General features: G+C 43.9%; 1 protein-coding gene across 2 annotated transcripts; it reads left to right on the plus strand.

Moving 5' to 3' along the window:
• LOC716034 (signal-regulatory protein gamma) lies at nucleotides 1-27,911 on the plus strand. Of its 2 annotated transcripts, none has more exons than XM_028828282.2 (6): nucleotides 1-325; nucleotides 9,030-9,386; nucleotides 20,788-21,105; nucleotides 21,716-22,048; nucleotides 26,754-26,838; nucleotides 27,426-27,911. In XM_028828282.2, exons 1-5 carry the CDS (start codon nucleotides 253-255, stop codon nucleotides 26,834-26,836), a joined length of 1,164 nt encoding a protein of 387 aa, XP_028684115.2. In that variant the 5' UTR covers nucleotides 1-252; the 3' UTR covers nucleotides 26,837-26,838; nucleotides 27,426-27,911. The 2 variants fall into 2 exon arrangements, with proteins under 2 accessions (XP_028684115.2, XP_077807517.1); XM_077951391.1 differs by having other exon boundaries at nucleotides 180-325; nucleotides 9,033-9,386.

Genomic DNA, 27,911 nt, shown 5'->3' on the forward strand with positions numbered 1-27,911 from the left:
AGGCAGGAAGCATTCTTTCTGCTAACCCTGTCTGATTCTCCTGAAAATGGAGCACAAGTAACTCCTTGCTTTGTAGCTGCCTGCTGTGCCTGATTTGTATGTCACAATCTAGAAGCAGGTTACTGTTGCACTCCATCACAGCCACTTCCTCTTGAATTGAGGGAGGAGGGGCTTGTCTTCTCTCTTCAGAGCAGGGCCTGAGATCTCCCCAGAACAGGCGTTTGAACAGAGCAGGCTTCTGAGGTCTCCAGAATGCCTGTCCCAGCCTCCTGGTCCCATCCTCCTGGTCCTTTCCTGCTTCTGACTCTACTGCTGGGATTTACAGGTGAGCATTGCATTGGGCTAGAACCCTTTCTCCCTGCCTCCTGGACCTAGCCTTGCCCCTGGACTTGCAGCGATTTCAGATCAGCACAAGCACTGCCAAGGAAAGTCAAGGACTGGACATTGTCCAAAAGCAGAAGATCAGGGAGCTGAGCACTTTCTCTGTGGATCTGCAGTTGGCTACCAGAGGCATCAAACCTTGTGATGCTTCTGCCACCATCACAATTACTTACATTTTTATAATATTTTATTTGATGAACACAGAAGAATCATTATTAAATCCTTACCTGTCTTGAGTCCTCCCACCCATTTTCCTGTGCCCTCCTCCTCTTTAAGAAGTTCCACATTTCATGCTTACAGCGCCCTATATTCCTTTCCTAGGGCTTCCATAACGAAGCACCACAGACTCAGTGACTAAAACAATAGACATTTGCTTTCTTTCTTTCAGTTCTGGAGGCTGAATTGCAAAATCAAGGTGCCAGCAGGGTTAGTTTCTACTGAGGTCTTTCTCCTTGGCTTGTAGAAAGCTATCTCCTCCATGTGTCTTAACACATGGGCTTCCTCTGTGTGTGTCTGTGTTCTCATTTTCTCTTATGAGAACGTCAGCCATATTGGATTAAGGCTCCCCACCAATGACCTCATTTAACTAAATTGCTTCACCCATTTATGCCTAGTGCTTCATTATTGGATCACTAAGCTTGCAGGAGTTATTTATATCCTACTGCTCAAGGGCATCACTAAGTTCTGATTTTTCTTTTTTTTTTTTTTGAGACGAAGTCTCTCTCTGTCGCCCAGGCTGGAGTGCAGTGGCCGGATCTCAGCTCACTGCAAGCTCCGCCTCCCGGGTTCCCGCCATTCTCCTGCCTCAGCCTCCGGAGTAGCTGGGACCACAGGCGCCGCCACCTCGCCCGGCTAATTTTTTGTGTTTTTAGTAGAGGCGGGGTTTCGCCGTGTTAGCCAGGATGGTCTCGATCTCCTGACCTTGTGATCCGCCCGTCTCGGCCTCCCAAAGTGCTGGGATTACAGGCTTGAGCCACCGCGCCCGACCCTGATTTTTCAAATTTAAAAAATTGCAACCTCAGGCATAAATGGGTTAAAGACCTTGTCTCCAAATATGGTCACATTCTAAGGCGCTGGGGACTGGGGCTTCAACCCATTTGCTTTGGGGGCACATTCAGCCCATAACAGGCACCACAAACTCCCTTAGTCATCTTGATTTTCCTCTGGAGAATTTATTTTCCCTTCCCCCAGGCATACAGGATTGGGAGGTCTTTCCTGGTGCCACTTGGGAGAGCCCTGTTCACTGCTCCCAGACAGGCTGCCTGTCCTCACCCCTTTTCAGACCATGCAGCTGACCGCTGGTCACAGGGCTGGGCACAATAGCCTCTCAGTTGCCCACTGGGCCTTCCTGTGATGTCACCTCACAGGTCTTAGAGGGCAAGGGTCTCACTGTTCAAATTATTTTTCTTACACATACACTGTACCCAAATGACAGCAGTAATAGTTCAGCAATTGCTCTCTTCCTGTAAGGTAGACACACTTATCATTTTGCTTGTATGAAGTCAACTAATCCTCACAACATCCCTGTGTGAAAGCTACAACTCTTGTGCCCTATTTGCAAATGGGGAGTGAGGCAGAGGGAGAAACTTGTTCATTGTCCCCTACCTCAGTCCATGGAGCAGTTGGGATCAAGTCCAGGTGGACCAGCTCCAGAGTTGATCACCCTTTTAGCCATGTTATGCTATATGCAGAAATACTAGAAAATGCAGGGAAGCAAACGTTAGATTAATAGTCACCCATCACGCCAGTCAGAAACAACCAGAGGTAAAACGCTAGCATATGTATGTATTTCCAAAATGTTGTTAAAAATATGTTGGATGATTTCTATGTGCCAAATATTTTACTGAGATTTTTAAATTTGTAATAATTGTAATTAATGCACAAAACAACCTTACGTACTAACATGATAGGCCAAACTTTTATATATATTTGTGTACACATTACATATACACATATATATATGCACATGTGCATATGCATGTACATGTACATGCACATATGAGATTTCATTTTTAATCATTGTTTCTCCAACTTTTTATTTTCTATTTTCAGTGACATTTTTAACAAAATAAATATTTTATTTTATTTTTATTTGACAAAAGTATATATACTTACGTACAACATATTATGAAATATGCATTCATTGTGGAATGACTAATTTGAACTAATAAACATATGCATTACCTTATACATTTATCATTTTTTATTGTGAGAACTCGTAAACTCTGCTATCGCAGCAGTTTTCAAGAATACAACTCATATTATTAGGTATAAACACCACATTGTACAATAGATATCTTGAACTTATTTCTCTTATCTAAATTGAAATTTTGTATCCTTTGACTAATATCTCCCCAACTGCACCCCCTCTCTAACCCTGGATAAATACCATTCTACTTTCTACTTCTATGAGTTCAACTTTTTAGATTCTACATATAAGTGAAATCATACAGTGTTTGTCTTTCTGTGCCTGGCTTATTTCACTTAGCAGAATGTCCTCCAGGCTCATCCCCATTGTTGCAAATGACAGGATTTCCCTTTTTGTAAGGCTGATTAGAATTTCATTGTGCATATATACTACATTTTCTTTCTCCATTTACCTGCTGATAGACACCTAGGTTGATTCCATATCTTGGCTATTGTAAATAATGCGGCAATGGACATGGAAGTGCAGATATCTCTGTGACATGCTGATGTCATTTCCTTTGGATATACGCCAGTAGTGAGATTGCCAGATCAGATAAGAGTTACATTTTTAATTTCTTGAGGAACCTGCATACTGTTTTCACTAATGGCTCTACTAATTTACATTCCCACCAACTGTCTGCAAGCGTTCCCTTTTCTCCACATCTTCTCCAAAACTAGTTAAATTTCCTCTTTTTGATAATAGCCATTCTTACACGTGTGAGATGATAGCTCACTGCGGTTTTAATTTGCATTTATCTCATGAATAGTAAGACTGGATATTTTTAATATGCTGACTTGCCATCTTAATATCTTCTTTTGAGAAATGTCTATTTGGATCTTTGGCCCATATTTTAATAGGGTTGTTTTCTTATGGTTGAGTCGTTTGACTTCCTTATATATTTTGTATACGGACTCCTTATTAGATGTACGCTTTGCAAATGTCTTCTTCCATTCTGTAGGTTGTCTCTTCACTCTGTTGATTGTTTCCTTGGCTGTGTAGAAGCTTTTTTAGTTTGTTATTAATGCCATTTTTTTGTTGTTGTTGTTGCTTTTGTTGCCTGTGCTTTGGGGCTCAAATCCAAAAATGTATTGCCAAGACCAATGTCATGAAACTTTTCTTGTAGTTCTTATACAGTTTCAGATCTTACATTTAAGTCTTTAATCCATTTTGAGTTGTTTTTGTATGCGGCATGAGAAGAGGGTCTAATTTCATTCCCCTACACATGGATATCCAGTTTTCCCAACACCACTTTTTGAAGAGACAGATCTTTCACCATTGTGTTTTCTTCACACTTTTGTCAATAGTCAATTGAGTGTGAATGTGTGAGTTTATTGCTGGGTTCTCTGTTCTGATCTATTGGTCTAAATGTCTCTTTTTATGCCAGTGCCATGCCTTTTGATTACTTTGAAACTGTAGTCAATGTTGAAATTAGGCAGTGTGGTGCCTCCATCTTTGTTCTTTTTTTTTTTTTTTTTTTTTTTTTTTTTGAGACGGAGTCTCGCTCTGTCACCAGGCTGGAGTATGGTGGTGCAATCTCGGCTCACTGCAATCTCCACCTCCCAGGTTCAAGCGATTCCCCTGCCTCAGCCACCTAAGTAGCTGGGACTACAGGTGTACACCACCACGTCTGGCTAATTTTTTGTGTTTTTAGTAGAGACAGGGTTTCACCATGTTGGCCAGTCTCGATCGCCTAACCTTGTGATCTGCTCGCCTCAGCCTCCCAAAGTGCTGGGATTACAGGCATGAGCCACCATGCCTGGCCCCATCTTTGTTCTTTTTGCTCAAGATTGCCTTGACGTAGCATATCACATTTGGAGATTTATGAATGTTGTACCATCCTTGCATTCCTGAGATAAATCTCATGTGACCATGCTGAAACACACACAGGATTTTAAAAATACTTTCTTTACTATAACCTTCAACTCATTTTTTCAGTCTACATGAAATGCACATTAAAGAGATGTATGGTTTTCTCTATTGCCCAGCCATTCTGCCTTCTTCCTAATTCTCTAATCTTACCACTCAAAGTCCCCCAATCTGTTAATATAAGCAACAGGTAAGCAAACTTCTCCCTTGGTAAAATGCATTTTCCCTCAAAACTGAATTTCTGTGCATTTCTATTCTGAAATTTCCTCTTCCATGAATGGTAGAGATGAGGAAAAAAATGTGAGGACACAAATGACACAGATCTGCCTATATTACCTATAACTATAGTTATATTTATATCCGTATCCATATCCTTATCCTTATCCTTGTCATCTAATGTACACTGAAGCCTCCAAGCCTTAGGAAATCTACCAGGCAATAACTTTACAATTTTTGAACATTCACCATATGACAGACACTGTTGGAAATGCTTTACATCTTTTACTTCATATGATCATTATATACAAATTGATATTCTTGTCACATTCCCTCACATAAGAAAACAGAAGCACAAAGTGCTCCAAGCTCACTCATTGGTAACTGGTAGAGTTATGATTTGAACTCAGGCACTCTGACTCTAGAGGTCACAGGTTTCACCATTACTCAAACACTTCCGGCCCTGATTCTATTCCGTGCGATTTCTGCAGCTGCTGCTCTTGGGAGTGGAGTGGGCGATGTGGTGTGAAGGAGGATTGTGGTTTTCTTCTCTAGGCTCTTCTACTTTCTATATGTTTGCAAACTGATTGGTTTTTTTGTTTGTTTTGTTTTGTTTTCACTAAGTCCTCTACATGAGAAACTCATTTTCTGTCAAATTCCACAGAAGAAAACCACCTAAAATAGAAGATTTCAGTCTTCTAGGGAAATGTCCCACTGAGCAATTCAAACATTATACACATACCTATTGGATACCTACTGTGTGCCAGGATCTGATATAGAAACATGGGGTACTTTGGTAGAATAAAAAAGAAAAAGTAATTGCCCTTTTGCTGCTTGCATCCACTGGGGAGAAAGACAGTAATCAACACACATAGTAAATAAGTGAATGAAAAAATTAATTTTTGGCAATGATCAGTACAATAAAAATAAAGTATGAGTATGTGAATGTTAATCATCTTGTGAAAGTATTCATATATCCCTTTTATTGATTGTTTTCATCATAAATAGATGTACAAATTTATCAGATGCTTTTCTGCATCAAAATAGATGATCATGTTTTTATCATGATCAAAATAGATGTTTTGATCAAAACAGATCAAAATTTTATCAGGATCAAAATAGATGTTTTTTCTATTTGTTCTATAAATATGGCATACCATACTGTTTGTTTGTCACTCGTATATTGAAACATACTTGTATTTCAGGAATAAATACCACGTGCTCATGGTTTATTATCCTTCTAACATGCTGTTCAATTCAGTTAGCCAGTATTTGGTTGAGGATTGTTGCATCAACAAATCCAGTAGTAATAAGGCCACTGTCAACAGAAAGGTGCGCAGCTGTACCTGACAGAAATTTAAATTTTGTGTTTCAGTAGAAGTTTAAGTTCCAATGAGACCCATTTCAGATGAGCAGGGACTGGCCTGTGGGACAACCAGTGGTTAATGCTTGCAACAGAAAGTATTCCCCCTAGATCTGGAACACAAGCCAGTAGATTCTAGTCATTTTTTGTTAGAATGAAGTAAAGAACAAGGCAGAGAGGGGCTTTTTTTGTTTTGTTTTATTTTTCATTTTGCGTTAGAAGCCCTGGGGAAGTTTATGACCATGAGGAGTGGTCTAGAGATTCCAAGAGGAATGAAAATCATTGCCGAAGTCTCTAGAGAGAAGAGGTATTTTTGTTTGTTTGAAAGCACTAAAAGGAGTGCCTGTGATTTTAATTTGTAAGTAAAATTTGTAAATGAAGAATACATTGCCACTGGTACCTCAGAACAACTTAGAGATTCTGGATTATGTGACATTATTGTAAGTATCATACGAGTCTTCTTTGAAGAAGTTGCTATATCATCCTGTGCTCTGAAGAAATGCGGCTGTCATTATTCATATTGGAATAGGATACACACTTTAGGATAGAGAGCTTTGGCAGCACTCCAGAAGGCAACACATAACTGTGCATAGCACAGCACAGGAAAGCCATCAGGGTAAAAAGCCTTCTCAAATTCGTGGAGCCAATAAGTAGCAAATCAGTAAGCCATGAACAGTCAAAGTGCATCTCCTAGGAACTTTCTACCCTGGTTTAGAATAATCCCCTCTTCATTGCCACTACTGATGAAAATGGTAGAGTAAGTCCTGCAGGTTATGTCTTAAAGGATCACTCTAACATGGTTATGAAAATTTCATCTGGAGAGGCATAGTGGGGTAGGGCATGCCACACAGGAAACCATATGGGAGGAACCCCCAGGGAGAAGGCTCAACCAAGCAGAAGGGGAAGCAAGAGAGACAAGAGATGGGAAGCCATTGCCTTTACCGGGAGTCAGGATGGAGGACACAAAGAAAAAGCATGATGGGTTTTACTAGAATGTTTCAGTGTCACTAGGTCACAGTAGAGGAGGACAAGAAGAGGAATTGTGGCTGGGACTAGCTTTATCACAGTGTTGTACCTGGTTTGGCAGGGTGCTCACAACTTGTTTGTGGGATGTTGAGGTATCAGGTAAATACGATTTAAAAAAAAAAATTACATATAACTGGACATCTTTATTTCTTCATATAACTTTGATTTGCCACATGGCATCCTTTCATTTCCACCTGAAGCACTCCCTTTAACATTTCTTGTAAGCAAGGTTTTGTGGTCATGAACTATCTTAGCTTTTGTTTATCTGAGAATGTCTTAATTTCTCCCTTGTGTTTGAAGGACACTTTCGCCAGGTATAGAATTCATGGTTGACAGGTTTTTCCTCTTACAGCATTTTGAACACATCATCCCTCGGTCTTCTGGCCTCCAATGCTTTATATAAGAGCTCAGCTGATAATCTACTGAGGGTCTCTTGAATGCGAGGAATCGTTTCTCTCCCACTGCTTTCAGGATTCTTTGAATTTAGTTTTTGACGGTTGAATTATAATGTCCTTTAGTGTGGGTCTCAGATTCTATCCTTGAGTTAAACTTGCATTTCTTCAGTGTCTTTAAATTTGTACATTCATGTATTTTATTAAGTTTGTGAAGGTTTTGGCTGTGATTTCTTCAAATAATCGTCTGCTCCTTTTTCTCTTCCTCTTCTTTTTCCCCCTGGGACTCTAATAATGTATATTTCAATCCAATTGATAGTGTCCCAGAATTCCTTTAGATTCTGTTCTCTATACTTTATTCCATTTTCCATCCATACCTCAGTCATAGTAAGTTTAATTATTCCATCTTGCAGCTTTATGACTTTTCTTCCACCTGCTCACACCTGTTAGGGAACCCCTCTACTGAACTTTCAATTGTTGTATTTTCAACTTCAAAGTTTCTATTGGATTTCTCTTCATAATTTCTCATTCTGGCTGTTCTTATTTTGTTAATGTGTTTATATTCCTGCTGTTTTAGTTATTTGTCCATTGTTTCCTTTACTTTCTTCAGCATTTTTAAGACAGTGGTTTTAATACTGGATCTAGTGTCAGAGTGAACCCAATGTATCAGAAGAGTCCTTATAAGAAGGAGGAAGGAGATTAATTATTTGAGAAGGACATGTGAGGATGCAAGCAAGATGTTAGAGTGATGGGAAGATGTGACAGTGAGAAAGGAATGTGGGCAGCCTCTAGAATTTGGAAAGGCAAAAAACAGCCTGCAGAAGACACATAGCTTTACTGACAGCTTTTAAATATACACCTACACACATATATATAATATATGTGTGTGTATATATATATGTGTATATATAATATATTATATATATAATATACATATGTGTGTGTGTATATATGTATGTGTGTGTGTGTGTGTGTGTGTGTGTGTGTGTGTATATATGTAAAAACACTTCAAAGTAGAGTTCAGGAGTTCTACTCAGGTCCTCAACCCAAAGCTCTACCTTGAAATTGAATCCCTTGGCTGGGCTTGATGGCTCTCACCTGCCATCCCAGCACTATGGAAAGCCGAGGCAAGTGGATCACTTGCACTCAAGTAAGAGCAACCTGGGCAGAATGGTGTGACCTGTTTCTACAAAAATACAAAGATTAGCCTGGCATGGTGGTGTACACATGTGGTCCTAGCTACTCTGGAGGCTGAGGTAGCAGGATCGCTTGAGCCTGAGAGGTTGAAGTTTCAGTGAGCCATGATTATGCCTCAGCACTCCAGCCTGGGCAACAGAACAGGACCCTCTCTCAAAAAAAAAAAAAAAAAAAAATTGAAACTCTCTGTGCCTCAGGGCTCAGTGCCCTCAATTGTAATACAACCTCATGTTATAGGCTTGTTGTGAGGGTTAAATGAGATAATACACGCAGTGTGCTGAGATCAAGTCCTGCTCCTGATTCCTGATGTGCACCCAGTCACTGAATGTCTTTGATAAACACGAGGAAATACAGAATTATGTAAGGATGAAAAAAATGATTGCTTTGTGCTCCTTTCCAGAAGTGGCAGGTGAAGAGGAGCTACAGATGATTCAGCCTGAGAAGCTCCTGTTGGTCGCAGTTGGAGAGTCGGCCACTCTGAACTGCACTGTGACCTCCCTGCTTCCCGTGGGACCTGTCCTGTGGTTCAGAGGAGTTGGACCAGGCCGAGAATTAATCTACAATCAAAAAGAAGGCCACTTCCCCCGGGTAACAACTGTTTCAGACCTCACAAAAAGAAACAACATGGACTTTTCCATCCGCATCAGTAGCATCACCCCAGCAGATGCCGGCACCTACTACTGTGTGAAGTTTCGAAAAGGGAGCCCTGAGAACGTGGAGTTTAAGTCTGGACCGGGCACTGAGATGGCTTTGCGTGGTGAGTACAGCATGGATCTCCCTCATCCCTTGATGTGTGACAATAACTCAATAATAGCACCTTCCATTCTTTGAGCCACAATCAGGTGTGGTGGTGGGTGCTCATTTTCATGACCTGATGTCACCCCCTTCTACAGATCAGGTGAGTTAAGGCCCAGGGACATCACGCTATTGCTCAAGGTTCCACGGCTGGTAAATGATGGGAAAGACTGCATCTCCAATCTGTCTGGCTCTACAGCTCTTGTCCTTCCCAATCTGGCCCAGCCCTCTAGTTCCATGAATGAGGAAACTGACAGATTGAGTGATTTGCCCGGGTACAGGGCCAGAGCTCACCTGCAGCCTCCAAAGGTGAGTCTCTTCTTTATGCAACAGGCACTCACTGAGAATCCACTGTGTGCCAGACTCCACCCTGGATGTTGTGCAAAGAGCAGTGAATGAAACAGCCAATAGCTCTTCCTCCACCAAGCTTACATTCTCTTCCATTCTAATGAGGAGAAATCCATCCAGGGGATGGAGCGTGTAAATCGTGTTTTTCTTTATTTAATCTTCAGAAACATCACACAGGGAAGATTCCTGGGAGGCACAGATTCACTCTTCAGTCTGATGGCCTGGTGGGAGGAGATGCCAACAAGTTTGGTGTTTGCTGTGGGTCTATTTGAAGCCTTGTGTGATTTCAGGACTGAGTCACACAGTCACTGTGGCCTCTGAGCAGAGCTGGGTCATCTCAGAATATCCCTCACCTCAGGAAAGAGGTCATACATATGGCTGGCTCAGGGTTGCCCAATTTAAGGCAGTAATAAAACCTATTTGAGGTTTCCAGCCAGAGGCCCAGAATCCTCATCCCACCTCCTGAATCCTGACATTTCAACATGGGAAAGACCTTCACGCTTTCAGCCCAACTCCCCTTTACAGATGGGGGACTTAAGCCAAGAGATGACAGGGGCCTTGTCCACAGTCACAGGGCCAGTTATTGATGGAATCAAAGCTAGAGTCCAGGTCCGGATCGAGGCAGGCTCCTTCCTTCCCCAGCATTTGTTAAGACACTGTCTTCATAGAAGAACCTGGTGCATCACAGGTGCTAAATAAAAGCTCCTCAGACAGAACCATGGATCAGGGAGCCGGGATTTCTTTTTTCATCCATTTCCCAAAGGTTCAGAATGCACCTCACATTCAGACACTAAAACCCACTGGTGGTTGGAAAACTTCCTCCAAACATAAGCCCTATCCTTCCATATTGAGATTCCACGTCAGGACATAGAACTGCTCCACTCTTTAACAGCTGCAGAATACTCCAATTTATGGAAATACCAAAATTTATTTCACAGCATCCTGTTGATGGATATGTAAGTTGTTCCCAAACTTGAGCTACTAACAATCCTTCAGTGGATGGCTTTGTACATGTATCACCCTAGTCAGGTGGGAGACACCCACTGGAAGTGACATTGCTAAGTTAGAGGGTGTGTGTGTTTTCATATATGAGAATATTGTCTAATTTCCCTCCTAGATGGTGTAGCAACAGGGCTTCCCACAACCCTTGAACATAGATGTGGAAGTGGCTTTATCCTGATTGTGCAGATAATATAGGCAAAGACACTGAAGTTTCCAGATGGTGCCTCCCCAGCCCAGGCAGTCACAGCCAATAGTGGCTCAGGTGTGACTCAGATCTGCTAATTCCTAATAGGGTGCTCACCCCTCTTTGCCATGCTCTTAGCCTAAATGATGCCCTGGATGACAAAGGAGGGAGGCAGGGAAGGGGGCCAGGGAGCTGCAGTTGTGCCAGAGTCTCCTTATAACCAGCGCTATGAGGGAGGAGCCATTTGTTGCCTCCTTTAAAGATGAGGACACTGAGGCTCAGAGAGGAGACCTGAGTGGTGAGCAGGTCAGGGAGCCAAGGTTTCCTCCCCACCAGCCTGACTCACGGCCCTTGTCTCTGCAGTACTCACTCAGCTCTGGTTTTCCAAGTGTGGAGAAGTGCTCCAACCTTCTCTTTCCAAACTCTGGCATTGTTCAGTTCTATAGCAAAAAGCATTAAGAACAAAACCGAGGCTGGGTGCAGTGGCTCACGCCTGTAATCCCAGCACTTCGGGAGGCCATGGCCGGTGGATCACCTGAGGTCAGGAGTTTGAGACCGCCTCACCAACATGGAGAAACCCCGTCTTTACTAAAAGTACAAAATTAGCCAGGCATGGTGGCACGTGCCTGTAATCCCAGCTACTGTGGAGGCTGAGGCAGGAGAATTGCTTGAACCTGGAAGGTGGAGGTTGCAGTGAGCCGAGATCGCAGCATTGCACTCCTGCCTGGGCAACAAGAGTGAAATTCTGTCAGTCAAACAAACAAACAAACAAACAAACAAACAAGCAGACAAATAAAATGAAAAAAAAAAAAAAAAGCCCTGAAGGGGTAGGAGGGGCTGGCTTTACACTCCCATCAGAAAGGTCCTGCATGTGTCTCATATATCAAGCTTGTTCCTAAAGGACAGGTCTCAGCACACATGAAGCATTTAGGACTCTACCCCCGTGTTACGCTGTTTCTCCTTCACTGAGCAGCATCTACGGAGCAGAGTCGGGCCTCCTGCAGCCCAGCAGAGCACGTGCCCACCCCTTGTTGGTGCTAAGGACCAAGGATGAGGAGATGACGTATTTCCTATGGGGTGCATCACGCCCATAGGAGCAAGTTTCCATGCTCCCCTCGGGCTGTCAGGAGCCCACAGTGTTTTATGGCTACAGGGTATCTGGGCCTGGACACCCAGGAGGGAGGCTTCTCACTAGAATTGCATGAAGTCAAGAATCTCGAAGGCAAAATTAAGAGTGCGGTCAGTGTTGGGGCTCAAGAATTCAGGGCACTTGCTCTGTTGATGGACAGGAGTGCTTGGTGGGACACAGGAGGTGCCCACTGGGACACATGGAGGACAAGGAGGCAGTGCCTTCATTTCTCTCAGCCTCAGTTTCCTCATCTGTAAAATGGTGATCATCACGACTCCTTTAGGAGAGGGGATAGGATTTGAGGTTCTCTCTGTAAATCACCTAGCACATTCTAAGCATCCCCAAATTGAGGTGCTATTTCAAGGTTGTGTAATCTTAGGCCAGGCTTGCCTTCCCTTGAGTCCTTGGTTTCTCCATCTGTGTGATGCTGATAATCATGGCCCCCACTCTAGGTTCTGCGAGGATTGGAGAGGATGTGCACAGAGCCCCTAATGGTGGTAGTGTTCAGGTGATTACTGAACTTCCACAGAACAGTGGTTAGGACAACATGGGCAGGATCTCAACTGCCTGGACCACTTCCCGACTCTGCCACTTTCTAGTTTTGCGACCTGGGACAAGGCAACCACCACCGTGGGCCTTGGTGTCCTCGCCTGTTGATGATAACACTGACATCACAGACTGGGGGCAGAGCTGAAGGAGTTAAATCATGTAACATGCTCAGAGCAGCACCTGGAGTGCAGTAAATGTTCCATAAATGTGAACTGTGTGATGCTGAAGCCATGACACTTCAGATGGGTCAGTGCTCCTCCAGGCCTCAAGGATATATGGGGTTTGGGGTGGAGTCTGGTAGCTTTCAATCCTGGCCGCCCATTAGAATCACCTGGGAAATTTTGACAAAAATGTTTACAAACCTGGACTCAGGATCCACCCTAAAAATGCCAATTTAATTGGTCTGACATGGGCCTGGACATCTGAACTCTTCATGACTCCAGAAGATTCTCATACGCAGTCCCTTGGCAAAGGTCGTGCCCCCTGGGGTTGGGGCTTTGAGAACAGCTTTTCTGGGGGTGGGTGCTTCAGAAAAAAATGTGGTGGAAACATCTCAGGAGGCCTCAGTGCCCTGGCTAGGACCCCTCCCACAGTACAGGCCTCAGGACCCAAGATAGAGTTTCCGGATAAAGCCCTGCTCAGATCCAGCATCAGTGCTAGAGGACTTTCCATTGTGGAAACATTTGTATCTAAAAAGGCACTGAAATCCCAGTACTCCTCAGCCCCAAAAGCCTCCCTGCCTCAAAACACCAAGATGTCACAGCAGGGCAGGGCCAAGATGGCTGACTAGAAGCAGTAGTAATCCGAGGCTCCCGTGGAAAAGAACCATAAAAGTGAGCAAATCCCGCAACACTAACCAAAGTATCCAGGTTCTGACATTAGAATTGACTAGGCAGCTGGCGAGACCCACGGAGAGGAAGAGCAGTGTGGTGCAGTGGCCCACCTGAGAGCTGTGGGGCAGGGAAGCCCCCATCCCCCAGTCAAGGGAGGCGGTGAGTGAGCGTGCTACCTAGCCTGTGAAACCGAGCTTTATCCACAGAGCTGTGCAACCCACGGATCGGAAGATCCCACTCGTGAGCCCACGCCACTGGGGCATAGGGTCCCAACCACAGAGCCATGCAGATTCTCAACAGTCATTTAGCTAGAATCTCCTTAAGGCTGCCGAGATCCCAGGGGAAGGGGCGGCCAGGACCACAGCTGTGGTTGCCTGCTGTCTAAGTAGGCTGAGCTCCTCGGGGGATGGGCGGCAGCCAGCACTGGGACTGATCATTGCTTAACACACTAAGTTCCCAGGGCAAGGGAAAGGTGGCAGCCATCTCTATAGCTCCAGGCCACGCTTTTCCCCTACTGGCGCCAGGAAGTTTGGATGGCCTGTTTCCAAGAAGTATCCCCCACAGCCCAACACATCAGCTGTGGCAGACTGTAGCCAGAGTGCCTCTTCAGGACGGACCCATCCCTCCTCACTGGGTGGGGCCTCCTTGCAGGAACTCCAGCAACTCCAGACCGGGTCTCAGGGACAGAACTCTGATCTCCCTGGGCCTGAGCCCTATGGGGAGGGGTGGCCACAGTCTTAGTCTGGCAGACTTAGTTTTTCCTCCTGCTAGTTCGGAGAAATCTGGGCAGCCCAGATAAGTGGGTTACCCCCCACTGAAGCACACCCACTCCACCAAGGGACAGTCAAAGTGCTTCGTTAAATGGGTCCTGATCCCCGTGCCAGGATCAAATTCACACATAACAATATTAAGCTTAAATGTAAATGGGCTAAATGCCCCAGTTAAAAGACACAGACAGGCAAATTGGATCAAGAGTCAAGCCCCATTGGTGTGTGGTATTTAGGAGACTCATCTCACATGCAAAGACACACATAGGCTCAAAATAAAGGGATGGAGGAAAATTTACCAGGCAAATGGAAAGCAAAAAAAGGCGGGAGTTGTAATCCTACTCCCGGACAAAAGAAACTTTAAACCAACAAAGATCGAAAAAGATAAAGAAGGGCATTACATAATGGTAAAGGGATCATTTCAACTAACTATCCTAAATATATGTGCCCCCAATACAGGAGCACCCAGATTCATAAAACAAGTTCTGAGAGACTTACAAAAAGGCTTAGACTCCCACACAATAATAGTGGGAGACTTTAACACCCTATTGTCAATATTAGACAGACCAATGAGACAAAAACTTAATAATGATATTCAGGGCTTGAACTCAGCTCTGGATCAAGTGGACCTAATAAACACCTACAGATCTCTCCACCCCAAATCAACAGAAAATACATTCTTCTCAGTGCCACAAGGCACTTATTCTAAAATCAACCACATAATTGGAAGTAAAGCACACCTCAGCAAATGCAAAAGAACGGAAATCATAGCAGACAGTTTATCAGACCACAGTTCAATCAAATTGGAATTCAGAATTAAGAAACTCACTCAAAACCACACAACTATATGGAAATTGAACAGCCTGCTCCTGAATGACTCCTGGGTAAATAATGAAATTAAGGCAGAAATTAAGAAGTTATTTGAAACCAATGAGAACAAAGAGAAAACATATGAGAATCTCTGGGACACAGCTAAAGCAGTGTTTAGAGGGAAATTTATAGCACTAAATGCCCACATCAGAGAGCTAGAAAGATCTGAAATCAACACCCTAACATCACAATTAAAAGAACTAGAGAAGCAAGAGCAAAGAAATCCAAAAGCTAGCAGAAGACAAGAAATGACTAAGATCAGAGCCAAACTGAAGGAGTTAGAGACACAAAAAACCCTTCAAAAAAGTCAATGAATCCAGGAGCTGGTTTTTTGAAGAAATTAACAAACAGACCACTAGCTAGACTAATAAAGAAGAAAAGAGAGAAGAATCAAATAGACACATTAAAAAAAGATAAAGGGGATATCACTGCTGACTCCATGGAAACACAAACTATCATCAGAAAATACCATGAACACCTCTATGCAAATAAACTAGAAAATCTAGAAGAAATGGATAAATTCCTGGACACATACACCCTCCCAAGACTAAATCAAGAAGTAGAATCCCTGAATAGACCAATAACAAGTTTTGAAATTGAGGCAGTAATTAAAAGCCTACCAACCAAAAAAAGCCCAGGACCAGACGGATTCACAGCCGAATTCTACCAGAGATACAAAGAGGAGATGGAACCATTCCTTTTGAAACTATTCCAAATACTAGAAAAAGAGGGACACCTCCCTGACTCATTTTATGAGGCCAGCATCATCCTAATACCAAAGCCTGGCAGAGACACAACAAAAAAATAAAACATCAGGCCAGTATCCCTGATAAGCATCGATGTGAAAATCCTCAATAAAATACCGGCAAACTGAATCCCACAGCACATCAAAAAGTTTATCCACCACAATCAAGTTGGCTTCATCCCTGGGATGCAAGGCTGGTTCAACATATGCAAATCAGTAAACGTAATCCATTACATAAACAGAACCAATGACAAAAACCACATGATTATCTTAATAGATGCAGAAAAGGCCTTCAATACAATTCAACATTGCTTCATGCTAAAAACTCTCAATAAACTAGGTATTGATGGAACATATCTCAAAATAAAAAGAACTACTTATGACAAACCCACAACCAATATCATAATGAATGTGCAAGAGCTGGAAACATTCCCCTTGAAAACCAGCACAAGACAAGGATGTCCCCTCTCACCATTTCTATTCAACATAGTATTGGAAGTTCTGGCCAGAGCAATCAAGCAAGAGAAGGAAATAAGGAGTATTCAAATAGGAAGAGAGGAAGTCAAATTGTCTTTGTTTGCAGATGACATGATCCTATATTTAGAATGCCCCATCATTTCAGCCCAAAACTCCTTAAGCTGATAAGCAACTTCAGCAAAGTCTCAGGATACAAAATCAATGTGCAAAAATCACAAGCATTCCTATACACCAACAACAGACAAGCAAAGAGCCAAATCATGAATGAACTCCCATTCACAATTGGTACAAAGATAATAAAATACCTAGGAATACAACTTACAAGGGATTTGAAGGACCTCTTCAAGGAGAACTACAAACAACTGCTTCAAGGAAATAAGAGAGGACACAAAACAAATGGAAAAGCATTCCATGCTCATGGATAGGAAGGATGAATATCATGAAAATGGCCATATTGCCCAAAGTAATTTATAGATTCAATGCTATTCCCATCAAATTACCATTGACATTCTTCACAGAATTAGAAAAAACTACATTAAATTGTATATTGTACCAAAAAAAGAAGCCAGTATAGCCAAGACAATCCTAAGCAAAAAGAACAAAATTGGAGGCATCACGCTACCTGACTTCAAACTATATTACAAGGCTACAGTAACCAAAACAGCATGGTACTGGTACCAAAACAGACGTATAGATCAATGGAATAGAGCAGAGACCTCGGAAATAACACTGTACATTTACAACCATCTGATCTTCAACAAACCTGAGAAAAACAAGCAATGGGGAAAGGATTCCCTATTTAATAAATGGGGCTGGGTAAACTGGCTAGCCATATACAGAAAACTGAAACTGGACTCCTTCCTTACACCTTATACAAAAATTAACTCAAGATGGATTAAAGACTTAAATGTAAAACCCAAAACCATAAAAACCCTAGAAGAGGCCGGGCACGGTGGGTCAAGCCTGTAATCCCAGCACTTTGGGAGGCCGAGGCGGGTGGATCACGAGGTCAGGAGATCGAGACCATCCTGGCTAACATGGTGAAACCCCGTCTCTACTAAAAATACAAAAAACTAGCCGGGTGTGGTGGCGGGCACCTGTAGTCCCAGTTACTCGGAGGCTGAGGCAGGAGAATGGTGTGAACCTGGGAGGCGGAGCTTGCAGGGAGCCGAGATCGCGCCACTGCACTCCAGCCTGGGTGACACAGCGGGAGACTCCGTCTCAAAAAAAAAAAAAAAACCCTAGAAGAAAACCTAGGCAATACCATTCAGGCACAGGCATGGGCAAAGACTTCATGACAAAAATGCCAAAAGCAATTGCAACAAAAGCGAAAGTTGACAAATGGGATCTAATTAAACTAAAGAGATTCTGCACAGGAATAGAAACTATCATCAGAGTGAACAAGCAACCTACAGAATGGGAGAAAATTTTTGCAATCTACCCATCTGACAAAGATATAGTATCCAGAATCTACAAGGAATGTAAACAAATTCACAAGAAAAAAAACAAACAACCCCATCAAAAAGTATGCAAAGGATTTGAACAGACACTTCTCAAAAGAAGACATTTATGTGGCCAACAAATATATGAAGAAAAAACTCAACATCACCGATCATTAGAGAAATGAAAATCAAACCCACAATGAGATACCACCTCATGCCAGTCAGAATGGTGATTATTAAAAAGTTAGGAAACAATAGATGCTGGTGAGGCTGTGGAGAAATAGGAACGCTTTTACATTCTTGGTGGGAATGTAAACTAGTTCAACGATTGTGGAAGACAATGTGGTGATTCCTCAAGGATCTAGAACCAGAGATACCATCATTACTGGGTATGTACCCAAAGGAATATTACTCATTCTACTATAAAGACACATGCACATGTATGTTTATTGCAACACTATTTACAATAGCAAAGACATGAAACCAACCTGAACGCACATCAGTGATAGACTGGACAAAGAAAATGTGGTACATATACACCATGCAATACTATGCAGCCATAAAAAAGAATGAGTTCATGTCCTTTGCAGGGTCATGGGTGAAGCTGGAAACCATCATCCTCAGCAAACTAACACAGGGACAGAAAACCAAACACCACATGTTCTCACTCATAAGTGGGAGTTGAACAATGCGAACACATGGACACAGGGAGGGGAACAACACACACCAGGGCCAATCAGGGGGTGGGGGATGAGGGGAGGGAGAGCCTTAGGACAAATAGCTAATGCATGCAGGGCTTAAAATCTAGATGTTGGGTTGATAGGTGCAGCAAACCCCCATGAAACACATACACCTACGTAACAAACCTACACATTCTGCACTTGTATCCCAGAACTTAAAGTAAAATAATAATAATGAAAAGATGTCACAGAGGACTCTGTTCCCTCCTCCTTCCAAAATGCTTCCAGCTCTACCTATGATCTTACTTTGATCTTACTTGTTTTTTGAAAGCCAATTGTCCAGACTTCGTGGTTTTGCTTCTATTATCATTTGAGCTTTTCGTGAGCTACAGGGAGCAGGATTTGAGCCTTTTCTTGGTGTTTCTACTCCTCTATGTTCTGCTGCCTAAAGAATAAATGTATAGATTCAGAAGCAGTAATGACAAAACCTCTTGATAACAGCCACAGGGCTCATTTATTAAGCACCTGGTACATACCAGGCTCTGTGCTTGCATTCACCCTCCCTCATCTTACCAGTGTGGGATTTTTATCCACTTTTGGCCCTTTGCCAGCTGGGGTCCCCTCAGACCTTGGTCCTATAAGGGACTCACACGAGGACCCCCTCGAGGCAATGAAGGGAGGATTAAAGAGCTGAGAGGTACAGAGGGAACAGCCAGCTCCTGAGAAGCCTTCAACAAATGGGAAATGATTGCAGACTCTCAGCCCTCTAGGGATGCCCAATGCTGCTGGTGTCTTAATGACTTGACTTCTTCAAGTGACACCCTTCGTACTGTGCCCATAAACTGTTTGCATGTGGTTGGGAGCAAGTTAATATTTACAAATGCAAGTATGCCTAACACATGTTTCCTGGTGACTGCTATAGGAGGTGCAGGGTAATAATTAGCAATCTGGAGACACGTTTAGGACTCATCTACAGGGAGAAACTATCCTCATTTTTCTGATTCTCCAGTTTGTGTGCTTTCAGGACCCAGGATAGATTTCTGCCTGTTGGGGTGGCCTGGATCTTTGTCTCTTGTAATGGATTAACGATGAAGAAATCACCCACCTTTGGCTTTCTTAGTACTCAGTGATCATTGTTTTTGACCCCAAACTGGCCCAACTGAAGACCTAGATTCCAAGAAACCTTCCCTCTTTTCAAATTTGGGACTTGTCACAGATTAGACCCGCTAACTAAAAAAAATAATGATTGATAGGAAGGCCAAAGGAAATAGCATTTATTTGTGAATTAAAGAGTTGCAATTTGGGAACCCTGAGTCATGGCAGCCCTGAATAGTGGCCCATAGGGCAATGCAGGAAAGGCTTTTTACAGGGGACTTTCATAAAAGGTTGTTTTTGAAAACAGTTCATTGGCTGGCAGAAATGCTAAACTGCAAACTCGTATTCTTTGGTTACTTAATTAGGATACTCCAGGATGAGAGTGATCAAAATCCCATGTACCTTGACTTCAGTGCGTTGTTATCCAGGTCTACAGCAACATCCTGTGGCTTGACCTTCAGCAGGTGTGAGTGCAATGCTCTTACAAACGCTTGACTCCATGTTAAAGTTTTAGCCTTAACTACTTCATTTTCTTTCAAAAACTCTACTGGAATATTATGAAAAGAATGAAAAATATGAAATAAATTCATAAATACACAAAGAGACAGCTCTGGGTGTATATAAAGTCTGGGTTAAAGACAGATCTGTGTTTATTTTTATGAAGCATCTTCTGACTGATCAAAAGCAAAACTTCTTCCATTGCCTCATTTAATCCTTGTTGCACCCCTGGGAAGGAAAAATGCTGCTGTCCCATTTTGCAGATGAGGAGCTGGGTATGCCAGGCCACCCCTCTCATGGGCTGAACAGCCTGGTTGCAGTTCTCACGGTGGTGCCACTTTGCCATTGTTCCTTACTTTGACTTCTGTAAACACCCTCTCTGAGGTTGGTGAGCTCTCCGAGGGAAACAGGGTAGGACCATTTAAAACACAAAGGGAGACCAATCAGTAACTTTGTTGCTGTGCCCAGGTTGGTGGAAGTCACCCTGTGTGGAGAGGAAGACTTTGAACTCAGGCCTGGACCTCCCTCTGGGACCTTCCCCTACACTGTCTGACCTGGGGCTGGTCCTCACCTCTTCCAACCTTTGTACCCTGCTATGTAAAATGAGAATAAGAACACCATCCTCTCCACATTATTAGAAGAATTAAAATTAACATATCTGAAGGTTCTTAACAGTGTCACACACTCATTATTAGTGATCATCGTCTCAGTCATGTCTCTTGTTTATCGATGCTCCTTTTGTAGCCAAACCCTCTGCCCCAGTGGTATCGGGCCCTGCGGCGAGGGCCACACCTGAGCACACAGTGAGCTTCACCTGCAAGTCCCACGGCTTCTCCCCCAGAGACATCACCCTGAAATGGTTCAAAAATGGGAACGAGCTCTCAGACTTCCAGACCAACGTGGACCCCGCAGGACAGAGTGTGTCCTACAGCATCCGCAGCACAGCCAGGGTGGTTCTGGCCCCCTGGGACGTTCGCTCTCAGGTCACGTGTGAGGTGGCCCACGTCACCTTGCAGGGGGACCCTCTTCGTGGGACTGCAAACTTGTCTGAGGCCATCCGAGGTAGAGGACCCTCACACCCAGCCCAAGCCCACATCTGGCTGCCACACCCACTCCCCTCTACCCAGGCTATTGCTCCACAGCTTGAATGGCCTGGAATCTATTCTCTAATTGTGCTGCCCACCTCCCATACACCTAGGTGTGCTGGTCACTTACTACCATTTTATTGGCAGCAGTCATGGGACCAAGGGGACCAGTGACTTTGGCACTTGGTCATGTGCCAAGCTCTCCACTAGAGAGCTTCATTTTTCTCACCAAGAACAACTACTATTAGTGAGCACCTACTATGAGCCAAGCCCCTACGTCTTTGGTGGTTGCACTGATTTTGTTACAGTTATGACATTCCAACTGCATGCCAGGGGTTGTACTTGTAGATTTCACTCAATCTTACTCTAGTAGGAGCTATCAGTTCTATGGCACCTACTGTGTGCCAGGCATTGTGCTTTGTAATTTCACTCATATGCAAAGAGCACCCTCAATGTCTGAGCACGTGCTGCCTGCCTAGCACTGTCCTGGTGACGCCGTCACCGTGGTGGTGGGAGCTAAGTTATGGAGCCCTCTCTGTGATCTGTCTGTGCCACAAGGTCAGAGCTTCTGCCCTGTGCTGTTTCAGTTCCACCCACCTTGGAGGTTACTCAACAGCCCATGAGGGCAGGGAACCAGGTAAACATCACCTACCAGGTGAGGAATTTCTACCCCCAGAATCTACAGTTGACCTGGCTGGAGAATGGAAACGTGTGCCGGACAGAAACGGCCTCGACCCTTACAGAGAACAAGGATGGTACCTACAACTGGACAAGCTGGCTCCTGGTGAACACATCTGACCAAAGGGATGATGTGGTCCTCACTTGCCAGGTGAAGCATGATGGACAGCTGGCGGTCAACAAAAGCCTTGTCCTGGAGGTCTCAGCCCACCAGAAGGACCAGAGCTCAGATGCCACCCATGGTGAGGTTATTCAAAATTTTTAAATTTTGTCTCTTTCTTTCATGTTAAAAGTAATATCCATGCTTGTTATAAAATAAGCTAGAAGTCTATGAATACAAAGTAAAATTTTAATGTCAGCTCCATCCCCCCAAATCCCACATACCAAGAGTCACCACTAGTAAGAATTTGATGCACAAGTTAATAGAACTTTTGACATAAATATATATTTAAGAAGCAAAGAGGGAGGCAGGGGGAACTATCTTTTCATAGAGGCCTTTGCCTTCCCTTATTCCTTGAGAGTTGTTACGCCCCTGTTTCTCATCAGCCCACCCTCGTGCTCCCTACTTTTTGTAACTTCTGCTTTGTTTCTGTTTCATCCTAAACTTTTCCATCCACATTTATGACCTCATCCCAGTATACCCTGACATCTACTGTGTATGTTTCAGAAGGACAAATGTAGTTTAAAACGGTACAAGGCCTGCAGGTGACCATGAATGGTCACAGAACAGACCTCTTCTGTGTCCTGATTGTGATATTTGAGCAACAATAATTACAACCTCCTCTGCAAATTTACTAAGTGCAAATTTCCATTCATCTATGATCTCTGTTTTCGCTTCAATCACCCGGTGAGTCTGGAGTTTTAAAGAAGGGGAAACCAGGACTTGGGAAGTCATGGGGGATGTTGTTGAAGACCTCTTGCCTTTAGATCAGGTGATTGGTTCAAACTAATTAAAGTAAATCTGGGTCCCTGAGGACAAGGTCAGTACCAGCCTAAAATGCAAATTTGTGCTAGTTAGAGAAACATTCCTCTTCTGCTGGGCATTATCCCATGGACCTGAAGTTGGCCTGTATTCCCCTCTCTATGACCAAAATATGTCTTACTTCCCTCTTACGTAATACCAGGAGAGGTCTTAACTCCACGAGACTTTTCAGAGGCCCAGGTTCCTCCCACATACCTTATGGTGTTAGTCTTATCTGCTGGGTCAGTGCTAAGTCATAGATTTGTCCATGTCCCTGCCTGCTAGAAGAGTAAATATAGGAAATGGAGGGCAAACGATGTCTTCTATAATCAGAGATGTATGGAAGGTGTGTGATCACGTCCACAGCTAACTCAGTCATGCGTGTACACTCAGTTGCAAATGGAATCCATAGTTGGGTGATCTTATGACTAAAGACAGGTTTATCATTATTATAGTTATATATATAATATATAATATTATAATATATAATATATTATGTTATTTCAAATTTTTAATCACTGAATTTCATAAAATGATTAAAACAATTCCCTCATATCATCTAAAATGGAGTATACATGCAAATTTTCCTCAAATTTCTATTATGACTATTTTTCTGTGCACTAAATTTGGATTTAATTCATCTTTAAATGCTTTGCAGTATTTTTCTCTGAAACACTTGGGTCTCAAGAATTTTGAGGGGTGTTTTAAAATGATGAATTCAATTTCCTCAATAGTTTAGGGTTACTCATATTACTTATTTCGTATTGGGTGAGTTCTGGTAAGTGGTGCTTTTTGAAGAAGTTTGTGTCCATTTTATCTAAGTTGTCATATTTTTGTGTGTAGAATTGTTCATAATATCTCCTTATTATCTTTTTGGTGTCTGAAGGGTCTATGGTGATATCCCCTGTTTCAACCTGATATTGAAAATATGCCGGCCGGGCGCGGTGGCTCAAGCCTGTAATCCCAGCACTTTGGGAGGCCGAGGCGGGCGGATCACGAGGCCAGGAGATCGAGACCATCCTGGCTAACACGGTGAAACCCTGTCTGTACTAAGAATATAAGAATATTAGCCGGGCGAGGTGGCGGGCGCCTGTAGTCCCAGCTACTCAGGAGGCGAGGCAGGAGAATGGCGTGAACCCGGGGGGCGGAGCTTGCAGTGAGCCGAGATTGCGCCACTGCACACCAGCCTGGGGCACAGAGCAAGACTCCGTCTCAAAAAAAAAAAAAAAAAAAAAAGAAAATATGCCATTTCTGTTTTCTTCTTCATCAGCCTTGCTATAGTTTTTTCCCCCCCATTTTATTGATCTTTTCAAAGGACCACTTTTTTTCAGTGAGTTTTTTAAATTGTTTTTCTGTTTTCAGTTTATTAATTTTTTGCACTCTTCTTTGTATTAATTCCTGCCTCCTGCTTGCTTTGAGTTTATTTTGTTCTACTTTTTCTAGTTTCTTGAAGTGGTGATTTAATTGACTTGAGGCTTTTGCTCTTTTCTATGTCGTTCCTTTGCCTCTGTTTATGGCTGGGCTGGTATTGGGGGGTGGGTTCCAGGTGCCTGGCTGCAGGGCTGTCCCTTTGTCCTGAGGCCCCTAGTCAGTCTCCCTTCTTCCTCTCCCACCTTGGAATTTCTCCTATTCCTGTTCCTTGTGATGTTTCTAAGGTTCATAGTTTTACTTCTCAGGGAGGTAAAACTGCACCATCAAGACTGGATTGCATTTGCTTTTTAGTTATTCATCCACACTGGCTTGGACCAGGACCAGGGCTGCCATTTTTGGGTGCCTTCGGTTTGCCAGATGTAGCATCTTTGCTCAGGTACTAAGGCTGGAAATGCATTTTAAGTTGTCTAGGCTGGCAGGTAAAGTGCAAGATGCCTTGTGATTACGTAAGTGCTGCACCATTGGTGTGGGAGCCTGGTGACAGACTGTGCACTAGGGTTAGGTGAGTGTTTTGACTCACAGTCATTTTGCAGTTTGGCCTTCTATCTTCAAGTAATACTGAGAACAGGGCTGTGCAGAAGTTACTATTTTGTTTTCATTTTTTATTTTGATTTGGGGAGGATATTTTGTAGAAATAAGTAGCTATGCTGCTGCAATTGTACCTGGCAGCTCCTACATCAACTGAAGATCTTTAAGTGCTTTGACCCAAATGTCCATTCCCACATCTCAGGGTCCCACAACTTCCCCATTAGGACCCTACCCCAGCATAGCAACCGTTGAAGCTGAGATTCATCCTTCTCTGTGATTCTGCTACTCTTTTAGTGATGTCCAGAGCCCAACCCTCTGTTCTTTCTGCCATGTAGTCACAAGAGATAAGAAAGTACAGTGCTGCCAAGAAGTCCTCTTGCTTTCACAGTGAACCTTAACTCATAATCAATCACTCTTAGCTTCTCAGCATCTTTCCCCCAAAAAATTGATGCCCAGTGATAGCCATCGAACAACTTAGTCCTTATAACTACCATTTCCCAATCTGTTTCAAAAGCCTGATGCCAAGGAATTTCCTGCCTGTGGTTACACCATCCCAGTTTACTGCCAGTGAAAGTTTTATCAACTGCATCACAGTCACAAGCCATGGTGCCTAGCCCCACTCACTGCCAGCCCTGGGGTCCTCATTACGAGCTGATGAGTATACAGGTTTCAAACTTATATTTTAGAGTCTGTTTTCCAGACCACTTACCAAGGTCAGTTTCTCTGTAAGGCAGACTAGAGATGGATACAGGAATGCAGGAATCTTCCTGAAGAGCTGTAGGGTCAACATGCCTCAGGAAATGGGGAGGCAGGACTGTAGGAGGAGGGAGGCGCTGAGCTACAGTGCAAGTAGGACAAAGACCCAGCTGCTCCTGGGGAGATCCCAAGAGCTGAGAGGGTTTTTAATTGAAGAGAGAGGCGTGGCCCTCCTATTTTCAATTCAGCCAATCTTTCTTGTGGGCTGTCCCTTAGAAGGAGGAGTGAACTTGGGCAGTGCAGCTCTCAAGGGAGAAGTCCCAGAGAGCCACCCAGCCGAGAACTGCTGGCCTTTAACACCCCAGCAGCCAAAGATGCTGAGATTTCCATTTCTTCCTTAAGGACCCACCAGCACCATTTTATTTATTTAAAATACACTGTAATATCTTTAATGGCCCAAACTGCTCGTGTTAAAAATGTTGATTTTAAAAGCCCGAACTGCTCTTGTTAAAAATGTTTATTTTAAAGCCCGAACTGCTCATGTTAAAAATGCAGAGTCCAAACATGTGCTTCCCTGTAACTGAGTTTGCCCAACTAACAGAAAGATTTCAGATGACACCTGCACTGGGGTGGAGGTGGCCTAGGTGACGTCTGAGGCCCTCCCAAGCATGAGACCCATTTCCATGACTCACCAGGGTGTTTTCTAGCCAGATGGTTTCATTATGTCCAGCGCTCCACGGCTCCTCCAGGTTCTGAGAACACGGAGTCCTCCCCTTACTTCTGGGGCTAAACAGGGAACCTGCAACTCTCATTGTGAAGCCATCCTCAAGCCACCTGCCTACGCTTTTACAGTCATTAAAATTTCCCTGGGAAGTTGGACTTGTTTTGTTCCAAAGGATACAGTCTCATGGATCATCCTAAGGAACACTAGTGATGAGCTTCTTTAGGTTTGAATGCAAGTAACCTTGTGACCCTCCCTAAAATCCATGGGCCTCAGTTTCCCTATCAGAACAGAATGATAATCCCTGCTCCACAGGCTTGTGAGGGTCAAGTAAGGAACCCAGTTGCCACATGTATGAATACCTGAGTATACGCTCACTCCACCTCTTCCCTCCAGGAGAATAAGCTGGCAACCCGGGACAGGATGAGTGAGAATGGGGAGCCTCTTTCTGTGGCTTCTGCCTTGTGCTGGAGTGAGGATAGCCAGGGCAGGATGCAAGTTCAAAGGTGGGGCATAGATGGACCCAGGCAGCCTCAGATGGAGGCGGAGGCCCTTACAAGGGCCTCCCAAGTGGCCTCTCTCATAGCTTCTCCTCTTCCCTGATTTCCAGGCCCGGCATCATCTCTTACTGTGCTGCTCCTCATAGCTGTCCTCCTGGGCCCCATCTACGTCCCCTGGAAGCAGAAGAGCTGACTGTAAGTACAAGGAAGGGAGGACCGACCAAGGGCTATTCCAGAACGGCAAGGCCAACAGGGAGGCCCAGCCCACATGCCATGCAGCATCAGGGTCCATGGAGTTAAGCTCCCTCCGCACCCTGGGAAGTCTTGGGGAACCCTCTAAGAGGCTCCCAACCCGCAGAAATTATGTGGATGGTATACGATGTGGGATGCTTGAAACGGGTTCAAAGGTGTCCACAGTGCCCTGGGAGTTTCATGGAGGCAGTGATGAGTGGGTGGTTCCTTCCAGGCTATCTGTAGATCATTTGAATGCTGGGACTCGATGGGGTCAGAGGAATCCACATTGTAGACCAATGTTGAGAAGCCCAGATGAGAAGCTCTGAAGGCTATTTGTGCTCTGACCCTCTGGGTGTCTGAGTGGAAGGAATATGGGAAAGGGCATCAGGACTCGGCAGGATGGCTGAGCACACAGAGTTCTATCTCAGGCCTGCCTGTCCACCAGTGACAGGCATTGCAGGAGACCAGCCCCAGGAACGTAACAGACTCTCAGGAAACATTTCTTGAATGACGAGCAGATGACTAAATGTGGATGTGTTTTCCCACAGCTCCTTCCTTCCTCCCCTGCCACGTGGGACCCTCATCTCTGCTGCCTCCTTCCTTTCTTGAGAGGCTCAGCTTGAGAGAATGAGTTAGTGAGAAGCTTCTCTAGACTTGGCTCCAAACGCCTCCCCTCCCAAGACATCTGCCTGCCCACAGGCTCCTGTTGCTCCTTCACACAGACCTTGATGCCCCAGAGCAGGGTCTTCATTCATGGTCCTGAGAAGAGGCCATGGGACTGGGCTCTGGGCACTGACTTATGACACCTCCCTAGAATGTGAGAAACACGCCATGTCTAAACACACCAGGACTCCTCCCATCCATCGCCTTGGGACTGGCCATAAACCACAGACTCTCTCCAGGCTTTCAAGAGTTATCCTGTCTTCCAGATTCCTGCCTACCCCAACTCCCCAGCCTTGTTGAGGTTCTCTATCGCCTCTTGAATACAAATGCACTCCCAAAGTGGTTTTAAGAAAATAAAAAGATTCTCCTTC

This window comes from Macaca mulatta, chromosome 10 (genome assembly GCF_049350105.2).
Source record: "Macaca mulatta isolate MMU2019108-1 chromosome 10, T2T-MMU8v2.0, whole genome shotgun sequence".
NCBI lineage: Eukaryota > Metazoa > Chordata > Mammalia > Primates > Cercopithecidae > Macaca > Macaca mulatta.

What these genes read in the sequence shown, in the direction of transcription:
- LOC716034 (XM_028828282.2), top strand. Translation starts at nt 253, where the DNA reads ATGCCTGTCCCAGCCTCCTGGTCCCATCCTCCTGGTCCTTTCCTGCTT. An exon ending in TCTACTGCTGGGATTTACAG is followed by an intron (nt 326 to 9,029) that starts GTGAGCATTGCA and finishes GCTCCTTTCCAG; the next exon opens with AAGTGGCAGGTGAAGAGGAG. An exon ending in CACTGAGATGGCTTTGCGTG is followed by an intron (nt 9,387 to 20,787) that starts GTGAGTACAGCA and finishes CTCCTTTTGTAG; the next exon opens with CCAAACCCTCTGCCCCAGTG.